General features: G+C 56.8%; 1 protein-coding gene across 1 annotated transcript in view; it reads right to left on the bottom strand.

Annotated features, from left to right (window-relative positions):
• Positions 1-1,433: 1,433 nt before the first annotated feature.
• Positions 1,434-11,263, bottom strand: part of LOC144938012 (sulfhydryl oxidase 1-like) — a 30,999-nt gene continuing 21,169 nt past the window's right edge. Inside the window, exons 7-13 of the mRNA XM_078865709.1 lie at positions 10,438-10,567; positions 9,734-9,853; positions 7,273-7,398; positions 6,670-6,826; positions 4,579-4,767; positions 1,715-2,107; positions 1,434-1,594 (exon numbers count right to left, since the gene is read on the bottom strand). Of these exons, the coding sequence (XP_078721835.1) occupies positions 1,434-1,594; positions 1,715-2,107; positions 4,579-4,767; positions 6,670-6,826; positions 7,273-7,398; positions 9,734-9,853; positions 10,438-10,567 (1,276 nt within the window). The remainder of the gene's footprint in view (positions 1,595-1,714; positions 2,108-4,578; positions 4,768-6,669; positions 6,827-7,272; positions 7,399-9,733; positions 9,854-10,437; positions 10,568-11,263) is intronic.

Below are 11,263 nucleotides of genomic sequence, written 5' to 3'. Positions count from 1 at the left end.
CGGCCGCCTTTGTCTCTCCAAGTCACAACAACACACACACACGCACACACCAGAACACGCACGTCCCACACCGCGCGATAACATTTCACATGTTTGTAATTCAACTCGTTGCTGTTTAATAGCAATCAATGAATTAGCGACAGACGTCCAATGCACAGCATCAACAGTGATCATGTCTGCACGTGGATTGAGGAGGTGGTGTGGGGGGGTAAATACTAAAACCACTTTCCACTGAGCCGAGGACTATGGCCGCATAGGTTCACCTCGTCTCCAGGTGCAGGCGTTACCTTGAGCACGACTTCCTGGAAAAACCGGTTTTGCTCGGTCACGTCTCGGGATTAACCGGTTCATTATTTATTTAGGCCCTAAACCACGTGGCCAGAAGCGAGCTGCCTAATTGTGATCGGGAGGAGTCCAACAATAACCTCGCAATGACCCAGCATGGTGAAGTATGGTCAATTACCCCCCCCCCACCAACGTGGTAAGATCTTTATCCAGCAGTGGGATCGACCAATGAATGGCATTGATTGATGATAATAAGTTTGCGTGCAGGAGTGAGAGGGCGAGACTTGCAGAGGCAGCGGTGAGGCCATCCAGCCGTGGATAGACCAAGGCTCACGATGGTGATGGCGCTCAAGGGCAGTAGCTTCAGTGTCGATCTCTAAGTACCCGTGGCCCGAACCCTACATTTAGTAAACAATAAAAACTGCCTGCAGTTCCATTGTCAAACCTGCACAGCGTTTAATTCGCTTACTTGAAGCCAGATTAACGGATCTCAATGGGCTCTCGGTTGATTTAAGTACAGGAAGTCAACTAACCAGTGAACACCAGTTGTGGGTGTAACGTCTACGGAGTCGACAGGCGTGGCGGAGTCTACAGGTGGAGGCTGACCGAGATGACTGGAAGATGCACCCCACGTGCTACTCGCTGTGCCAACTTGATGCATTTTAGGCGCTCCGCTCGTTGTTGTGAGCGTCGCTCCTCTGCCCTCCGCTGTTGCTGGAGGGCAACTGCCTCCAACTGTGCAGTAGCAGCGTCCATCACGAGCCTCCTCCACAGAGGCCGATCCACTGAGCTCCGGGCATCCTTCTGTACCTCCAATTTAGCCCTCTCTATCTGGCCAAACAGAAGCTACTTGGGCACGCGGTGGCCGGCCACGCGGGCACGCGGTGGCACGCGGGCTACGTGACCCAGGCAACGCAGCCTTCTCGCCTGCCGGAGGAGCTCGCCGATGATGGGGACTGCGTCGATATCTTTCAAGGCTCTGCAAGGTCCCTCACACTGTGACCCAGTCGGGCTAAGCCCCAAGCAGTAGATCGGCCTGAACGATTCAAACACACACGCACACACGCATACACACACACACACACCTGCACACATACACGCGGACTCGCGCCACGTGCACCCCCCCCCCCCGCCCCCCACTTGCGGCGTCAGTGACCCAAGGCCCCCCCAGCCGCCGTCCTCCTGCCCCTGGCGCCCTCCGTGCCCCTGACCCTGCGTCGCAGGCACGAGTAGACGGCGAGCAGGCAGAGCGAGGAGCAGGCGTAGAGCAGCGCGCACAGCCCCGCGTCCACCGCCGAGAAGTCGCCGGCTCGCACGGCGGGGCGAGACCCGCCCGCGCGTCGCCACCGCTCCGCCTCCTCCGCCTCCTCCACCGCCGCCGCCGTCGTCACGGTCGGCATCGTCCGGGCCGCCCGCCGTCCCACGTCGCCCTCCACCGCCGCCGCCGCCGCCCCTTGCGTCCTCCACCGCTGCAGCTGCAGCTCTTCGAAGGCGTCCAGGTCGACCATGGGGTCTTCCCGACGCGCCGGAGGAGGCGCCGCGACGTCCCCGGCGGCGTCGTCGTCGGCGTCGGCGACCCCGCGGTCGCGGTGGCCCTGCGGCGCCGGGGGCCGCTCCGTGTCGCCGGCGAACTCGGAGGCGCACGGCGGGGAGAGGAAGTCGAGGGCGACGTTGTCGGCCGAGAAGTGGCGCTTGAGGAAGTGCAGCACGGACGCCTCGTCCCAGGCCCAGCGCGTGTCGCCCAGCGACACGCGGCACTCGGGGCAGAGGGCCGCCGGGGGCCACGGGGCCTTGGGGAAGGCCGGGTCGTCCGCGCGCGAGCCTGCGGCGGGAGCGGCGCGGAACGGGCGCGTCGTCAAGCCCCTCCGCCACCCGACGCGGCCAATGAACGAAGTCGTCGCGTGACGAACGAACGTTGGGCCGGTTTTGTGCGGGGGAGCGGTGGGTGCGGCGGTTAGCGGCTACGCTGCGCTATCGAATCCAGCCGCCCGAGTTCGAATCACGCTCACGGCCAACACCGGTGATGATTCTCTGAACCGGTCCTGGGCCTCCCCTAGGTCGACTCAGCCTCAAAACGAGTACCTGGCGCGGTGCGTAAACATCCCCCACTGAGGACAAATGCGGCCGGGCGCGGTGCCCCCTCGTGTGCCGCAGGTGCTCCTCGCTAACGGCACTTGTCCCAACACTCTGTTGATGCTACACGGGGGATCTTTGTCTTTGGGGAGATGAATAACGACATGGCGGGCTTCCCCGGAGGCGCACGGAGCCTCGGGTGACAGCGCCGGTAAATCCGCGGGGTGACTGCGCCCGGCCTCCACTTAGCGGAGTCACCGCTGCCCAAGCAGCCCGAGCTCGATGCCTGCGTTGACGTTCACTCTTCTGCTTGGTTGGTGGCCGGGTGATGGCGGTGGTGTTGGTGGTGGTGATGGTAGTGGTGTTGGTGGTGGTGTTGTGGGTGATGTTGGTGGTGGTGGTGGTGGTGTTGGTGGTAGTGGTGTTGGTGGTGGTGTTGTGGGTGATGTTGGTGGTGGTGTTGGTGGTGGTGGTGGTGGTGGTGTTGGTGGTGGTGGTGGTGTTGGTGGCGTTGGTGGTGGTGTTGGTGGTGTTGGTGGTGTTGGTGGTGGTGGTGGTGATGTTGGTGGTGGTGGTGATGTTGGTGGTGGTGTTGGTGGTGGTGGTGATATCGGTGGTTTGATTAATGGGATAGCGAGGGCCCATGATGCTGGTGGTGATGCTCGATGATTATGATGATAAATTAACGAGCAGAGAAGTGAGAGGCAATTAAGAAATGATGAGTATGATGGTGATAATGATTACCTGATTGATAGTGCAAGGATGGTGATGATAAATTAGCAGTCAAGTGAGAGTCATGATGAATTATAATAATAATTGATGAACTCATGATTACGGTGAACTGATTAACAAGTTCTGGTGATGATGACTCCCGCAGTCTGGCTCCCCCATCACCACCCCCCACAGCCCTGTCCTCTCACGCCAGCTCCTCCCTCCCTCGCTCTCCCCACCCCTTCCTCACCCCCCACTCTCTCCGTCCTCACCATCTCCCAAAAACCGCCCGTCCAACCGCTCACCAACTCCCCCCTCCTTCCCCTCGTTAGTCGCTACCGCGAGCAATAACTCATCGCGGCGATCCTAACGGCGCAAATTAATTGCCTATAAAATTCCACTTATGAGGAGGACCCCGCGTCCTAACGCGCGGCTCCACGAGGCGGCCGTGTTCAAATGCGCGAAGGCGCGGCTCGAACCGCCGGCAATCCGCGGATTGCCCGCCAGATCTCGGCGCAGTAAAATTGGCGCTTAATTTGATTCGAATTTAGATTTAGACCTGCGGCGGCAGGCAGAGCCACGTGGCCGCCGTTTAATTGATGGGCGGTGGGCGAGAGTGGGCACGCGCGTGCATGCGGAAAGTGAGAGAGAGTGTGAGAGTGTGTGAGAGTGTGTGAGAGTGTGAGAGTGTGAGAGTGTGAGAGTGTGAGAGTGTGAGAGTGTGAGAGTGTGAGAGTGTGAGAGTGTGAGAGTGTGAGAGTGTGAGAGTGTGAGAGTGTGAGAGTGTGAGAGTGTGAGAGTGTGAGAGTGTGAGAGTGTGAGAGTGTGTGAGAGTGTGAGAGAGAGTGTGAGAGTGTGTGAGAGTGTGAGAGTGTGAGAGAGTATGAGAGAGTGTGAGAGTCTGTGGAGAGTGTGAGAGTGTGTGGAGAGTGTGTGGAGAGTGTGTGAGAGTGTGAGAGTGAGAGAGTGTGTGAGTGGGTGGAGAGTGTGAGAGTGTGAAAGTCTGTGGAGAGTGTGAGAGAGTGTGAGAGAGTGAGAGAGTGTGAGAGTGAGAGAGTGTGAGAGTGTGTGAGAGTGTGAGAGAGAGTGTGAGAGTGTGTGAGAGTGTGAGAGTGTGTGAGAGTGTGAGAGTGTGAGAGAGTATGAGAGTGTGAGAGTGTGTGAGAGTGTGAGAGTGTGTGAGAGTGTGAGAGTGTGAGAGAGTATGAGAGAGTGTGAGAGTCTGTGGAGAGTGTGAGAGTGTGTGGAGAGTGTGTGGAGAGTGTGTGGAGATTGTGTGAGAGTGTGAGAGTGTGAGAGTGAGAGAGTGTGTGAGAGTGTGAGAGAGTGTGAGAGTTTGTGCTGGTGGCGAGTGTGGTTGTACCAGTGAGTGTGGTGGGTGTGCGGCGAGTGTGGTTGTACCGGTGAGTGCGGTGGGTGTGGTGAGTGCGGCGAGTGTGGTGAGTGTAGAGAGTGTGGCGAGTGCAGTTGTATCGGCAAATGCAGCGAGTGTGGCGAGTTCGGTTGTACCGGCGAGGCGCGCGTTGACGTGGTTGTGCTCCCGCCACAGCCACAACGCGGCGGCGTCGGCGTCGCGCACCGCCGCTGCGCCCTGGCGCACCGCCGCGTCGAAGTGGAGGGCGCACGTCCGGCACGAGAAGAAGTGCGCCACGTAGCCCCGCACGGCGCGCAGCACCTCCAGCGGGTCCCACGCAGGGGCTGCACGCCGGGGCGCCGGGGGGGGGGTCACGCAGGAGGTCACGGGTGAGGCATCGTGTAGAGGCAACAAGGACACATTGGAAGACGCGCACGGATGTGGTGGTGGTGGTGGCGGCGACGGTAGTGGTATTGGTGGTGGTATTGGTGGTGGTGATGGCAGAGGTGGTGGCGATGGTATTTGTGGTGGTGGTGATGGCAGAGGTGGTGGTGGTGGTGGCGGTGACAGTGGTGGTATTGGTGGTGGTGATGGCAGATGTGGTGGCGATGGTATTTGTGGTGGTGGTGATGGCAGATGTGGTGGCGGTGATGGTGGTGGTATTGGTGTTGGTGATGGCAGAGATGGTGGCGGTGGTATTTGTGGTGGTGGTGATGGCAAAGATGGTGGTGGCGTTAGTGGTATTGGTTGTGGTGGTATTGGTGGTGGTGACAGTGTTGGTATTGGTGGTGGTGGTGGTGATGTCGTCTTGGCAAGGGATTATGGGAGGGTCGGGTTTTCCGATTGTCATGAAATCTCGCGGAGATAAGCAATGCACTTTGCTGCTCACGTCCTTAATGTGATCTCACATTAACCTATTTCTGCAGACAAGGGCCTCGGAAAGACTGCACGCACACACACACACGCACACGAACGCACGCACATGAACGCACACACAGACACACAACACAGAAGAGTATGCCATGAGCCCAGAAGAGTCTCTGACCGTCGACTAATTTCATTTGAGAAGTGACAACGAACCACGAAATGGGTGAGATCGTCGTGTGGGTACAATGTCGATATTGAGCAATGGCCCTCCACCACCCAGCGGACAGCGACACTCGAATGAAGTGGACACGTGGGCAGAAAAAAGCGCCAAGTGAAACAAAATTTGGAAAAAATGTATAGAAAAAAAATGTCGAAAAAAATTGTCGATTATTTTTTTTATGTTGAACAAAATTGTTGGAAAAAAAGCGTCCAAAATTCTGCTTGCTATTTTTAACATCCATCCATCACTCCGGTTTTGCCGATGCACCAAATGAATTGGGGGCACACATGCTGATGGTGACAATGCTGGTGATCGCAGATGATGATGATTATGATCATCATGATTATGTTCATCGTGATGATTCTAATCTTGGTTATAACGATGATGTAAACGACGAACCGAACTGCTGACGATACTGACATCACGACGAAGACAATTATGACGACGATGACGATGATGACGATGACGATGATGATGTCAGTGACTATGACGACAGCGATGACGATGAACGCAACCTAAATTCTCGGCAAGGGATTCGGAATCAGAATGTTTACACAAATATATACTGGAGGAATCCGATGAGCAATAAAGCTCTTTTTCATAGATGTCCAGTAGGATTATGGGAGGGTCGGGTTTTCCGATTGTCATGAAATATTGCTGCCCGACGGCGATGATGATACGATCATAACAATGATGATGATGACGACGACGATGACATCATGATGATGATGATGACGATATGATCATAAGATGATGATATGAATTAACGCTTTCATGACTGCCAGGATTCATATTATTTGGGTCTTTCGGTAAAGGCACGTACATAGGTTCAAAGAAAACAACAACATTTGCTTTGATCGTATCATCGTTGTCATCATCTTTATGATCATATCATCATCGTCGTCGTCTTTGAACCTATCTACGTGACTTTACCGAAAGACCCAAAGAAGATGATGATATGATCATTACGATTATATGATCATAACGACGACGCCGACGATATCATGATCATAACGACGACGCCGACGATGATATCATGATCATAACGACGATGATATAACGACGATGCCGATGATGTCATGATCATAACGACGATGACATCATGATCATAACGACGACGAGGACGACGGCGGCGGTAACGCCGCGGCCTGCCGCTCACCGTCCCCCGTGGCGACGAGGGAGTCGTTGGCGATGGCTGCGGAGGTGGCGAGCACGTGGAAGAGGCCCCAGAGCGCGCACGGGAGCCCTCCGTGCCGCGGGCCCGAGCCCTGGCACCCCACCCACGTGGCCACGTCCGGCAGGAGGTCGCCGCCTTCCTGCTGCCCACGACCAAACGGCGACGCGTCTAGCCCGGCGTGCATTTGTCTCGCGCAGGGGTGTGCGTGTCTGCAGCTGTGTGGCCACGTGACGGTCCCTCTCTCCGAGTCGCTCTGCCCGTGGCTCTCTCCCCGTGGCTCTTCCCGTATCTCTCCTGGTATCTCTCCCCGTGTCTCCCGGTGACTTCCCGTGTCTCCGCCCGTGTCTCTTCCCGTATCTCTCCCCGTGTCTATCCTGGTACCTCTGTCCGTGTCTATGCCCAGTGGCTCTCTCCCCGTGTCTCCCTGTATCCCCCCGTGTCTCCCTATGTCTCTGCGTATCTCTGCCTATTGGTGGCTCCTCGTGTCTCCCTGCGTCCCATATTGTCTCCACGTGTCTCTGCCTGTCTGCCCCCCCCCCCCCGCGTGTCTGCCCCCCCCCCCCCCGTGTCTGTGCGTGTGCTCACGGCGTGGCTGCCGTCGAGGAGTCGCTCGAGTTCGAGCGCGGTGACGCGACGCCGCGGGGGCAGCGCCTCGAGCCAGCGGAGCAGCGACTCGAGCAGGCGCAGCACGCACGCACGCCCCGGGAGGAACTGTCACGCGCCGGGGGGGAGGGGGGGCCGGGGGAGACAAAGGTGGCCGGGGACGGAGGAAGGAATTGGGGTGGGGGGGAACGCACGGCGAACGAAAACTTCCCGTCTGCCCATCGTTGCATCTTTCCATCCGCTCGCCTCTGTCCGTCTGAACACATCCATCCGTCTGTCCGTTCACGGGTGTGTTCGTATGTCCGACCGTCCATCGATGCGTCCGTTTATCCGTATGTCCGTACGTTCATCCGTCCACCCGTACGTCTGTCCGTCTGTTCGTGTCGGCGACTTCTAAGTCCATCCATCCGTGCATTGTGGAACAGACAACAACGACAAAAACAAGAACCAAAACATTAAAAACAAATATCTCGGATGTTGCGATAGTTTTGGAGAAAAAAAACGACCTAAATCAAGATGTGTTTAATGTGCAGGCTTTCGCGACCAAATATTATTTATCCATAATAAAAGTTTTTTGGGGGGGGTTAGATCGCGTAAATAAAAATGTGCCGTTAAGCCCGCCACCACCCGATACAGCCAATTGGCACGTTCTGTTTACGCGACAATTCTTACTCTTTGGCAGTGTCGCGTGGTGGCGGGTTTACTGACACATTTATCTTTACGCGATCTAACCCCCCAAAAGAAACCTGTATTGTGGAGAAGATCTGCGTTCGGAGAGAGAGCGGGGCATTCAGCCACAGGTGTGAGAGACGAGTCCAAGACACCTGGATACCACGGGCAGGGGGATTGGTGGACAAACAGATGGACACTGGATGCATGGACGGGCAGACAGGCAGACAGGCGTACGAATAATCAGACTCACTGACTAATGGACGGACAGATAAAGTGGAAGCACACGTGACTTGACAAATTGATGGATGGACAGGCGGACGGAGAATATGGATGGACCGGATGGATGGAGGGAACGGCCATGATCAATTCACTGCTGGATATAAACCTATCTGCCCCCCCCCCCCCCCCCCCCCCCCCCCCCAAGCTGTCACCAACTCCTCACGATCTCGCGACGTCGCCGCAACGAATCCCCATCGCTCCGAGCCGTTTAAACACGAAGCGTGAATTCGCATGATAATGTAATCATAGTAATAAAAAAGACACCACGCAGACTCTTTCACCGTGGCCCTGACCGCGAAAAGACTACAACCTTTGAAACGACGACTCTAAGAATCAGATTATCAACAATCGTGGCGGTTTGTGTTTTGTTATACTAATTCACAAACTCAGTATGGAGAGAGAGAGGGGGGGGCAGGGTGGGGAGACGTGGAAATGGCTAAGCTCTGCAGTGCTCCGGCTAATGCCGTCCCGGGCCCTCTCGCGATATTAATTCCGAATTAGTGTTTTGAGCGCCGCGCAGAATTCCATTTGCCCGCAGCGTCGCATAAATCCGTCGGAGCAAAAAAAAAAAATTCCCTTTTTTTTTATACAGCAAAGAAAACAGCTTTGGCTTATTAGAATGCATCTCTCCTCGGCCTACTGGGGCTTGTGATAACTCTCTTTCACCTCGCTACACCGAAACCCTCTCTCTGATTAAATTAAGGGACATTAAAAGCCTAATGGAAGCAGGAGGGGAAGGAGGGGATGGTGGTGGTGGCGGCGGCGGCGGTGGTGGTGGAGAGGCGACTCGCAGTGAGCCAGCGAGAGTGCGAGCGAGCTTTTCTGCATCTCCCATGTGACGTTTCCTAAAAGCCATCACTAAACCTTGTCATCTTAGGCCTTGGTTAATGCACCTCCCTCCCTCCCTCTCTCTCTCCCCCTCTCTCCCTGCCGTTTTGCGTCTGCTGCCACTCTGCCCGCTCCCAACAACCAGATTCCTCCTCTCTGTTGTACGCTATCTCGCTCTCTCTCTCCGATTCCCTCTCTTCGATTCTTTCACTCGCTCTCCCGTCTCTCCTTTTTTTTACGATCAGTGGAAACAAGAAGATGCTCGGTGTAGTCGGCACTTTGCTTCGTTCATCATTTCGTATTTTTTTTTATGTAACCCCCCTCTCGCTCACTCTCTCGCTCTCTCTCGCTCACTCTCTCGCTCACTCTCTCGCTCTCTCTCGTTCTGCACGCAGCCCTTCTCGCAGTCCGACGGCCTCCGTCGGGTAGCTCATATCAGCATGCAGAGCTCCCCGTCATCTGCCACCGAGCACACGGCCTCCTCCATCGCCCACTGCTCCTTGAAGGCCGGCACGGCGTGGGTCAGCCGCGCATGGCGGAACTCCAGCCACACCCGTCTCTCCTCTGCTGCTTCTGTGTGATTCTCTCTCTCACGTGCTCACTCTTAATGTCGCTATCGCACTCTCTCTCTCTCTCTCCGCATCTCTCTCTCTGACCCGCTTACCTTTCTAGAGTTCTGTTGTTGTTGTGTTGCTCTCACTCGGTCACTCACTTCCTTTCTCTCTGCTGCTTCTCCCCCCCCCTCTCTCTCTCTTCCACTCTCGCCGCTCCCCACTGGCCAAGGCTCTAATCGAGTCGCTGTCCAGCCCCTCAGGGGGATGGGGGGGCTTACCCCCCCCCCCACCAGAGACGCTCACATTGTGACCCCGGGGGCTCGGGCCGAGTGCGTGGAGTGCCAAACCAAATGGAACAACAACAACAACAACCACACTAACAACAACCACGCCAACAACAACCACGCCAACAACAACCACACCAACAACAACCATGCCAACCATAACTATAACATCAGCAATAACAACAACAACAACCACACCACCAATAACAACAACCACACCAACAACAAGAACAGCAAAACAAGGCAGCCACCGCCACGTGCTGGGAGTGACGCGAACGGGACACGTGGGAGGGTGTGGGGGTAGCACCAATGCTTGGGGGGACGGGGCATGGGGGGGGGCATGGGGGGACATTGGGGGGGGGGGTGGGGGGCATGGGGTGGCATTGGGGGATCGAGGGGCATGGGGGTGGGGGCGGGGTATGGTGGGGGGGGGTGTGGGGCATGGCGAGGGCATGGGGGGGTGGAAGTGGGGTGCATGATTGGGGGGGGGGGGTAGTGGGGTGCATGGTGGGTGGCGTGGGGGGGGTCACCTTCACGAGGACCCGAACGAAGTTCTTGAGTGCGGCGAGCGAGGCCCCGGAGAGCGTGGGCCGCGTGCCCACCTCGACGCGCAGCGCGAAGTGCAGGCCTCCCTCCAGGTCGGCCATGTACACCCTGGACCTGCTCGCCCACGACAAGGCGCTTCTTTCGCGCCGTACGCAGCCAACCGTGCTAATCGGAGGTGGTGCCGCCGCCGCTGAAGGCGACGACGCAAACGAGACGGAGATGACCGACGCGGCGGGGACGCGTGGTGCCACTGGTGGAGTGGTGCGCGGTGCCGCGTCAAATGGGCGACGCAGGGGGAGCGAGACGGCAAAACTAAAAACCACATTCGAGACGACGCCAGCGTGGCGGACGGTGCACGCCGGGCCTGTAAGAGCAAGCGATGATTTTCGTCTCAAAGTCGGGGCAGTGGGTGGGGGGCGATGGATTGAATCGGCGAATCGTGACACTGCCACTTTACACATCGAAGAGTGGAGAGGGGGGGGGAGAGGGGGGGGGTGCGTGGGAAGCCTCGACACACGAGGAGGCCGATGGAGCTGTATGCGCGTTTAAATCATCTCGATTGAAAACTAACTTATTGGGATCTGCTTCTTGCTGTTGTTGTTGTTGTGTTTAGTGTTGTTGACCTTCCCCCGCACCTCCGATTTGCACGGTTGGCTACGTACGGTGCGAAAAAAGTTCAACTCACATACGCAAACAACATACATACACATATAACATACAGCTTTGGGCACCCCCCCCCCCCTCCATTGGGCCACACTCTTTGGAGGTGGTGGTCGGTGGTGGTGGGAGGGGGGTGGTAGGGGGGGGTGG

This window comes from Lampetra fluviatilis, chromosome 20 (genome assembly GCF_964198595.1).
Source record: "Lampetra fluviatilis chromosome 20, kcLamFluv1.1, whole genome shotgun sequence".
Lineage (NCBI taxonomy): Eukaryota > Metazoa > Chordata > Hyperoartia > Petromyzontiformes > Petromyzontidae > Lampetra > Lampetra fluviatilis.
The sequence above is the reverse complement of the archived record's forward strand: the minus strand, read 5'-3'. Positions and strand labels throughout refer to the sequence as shown.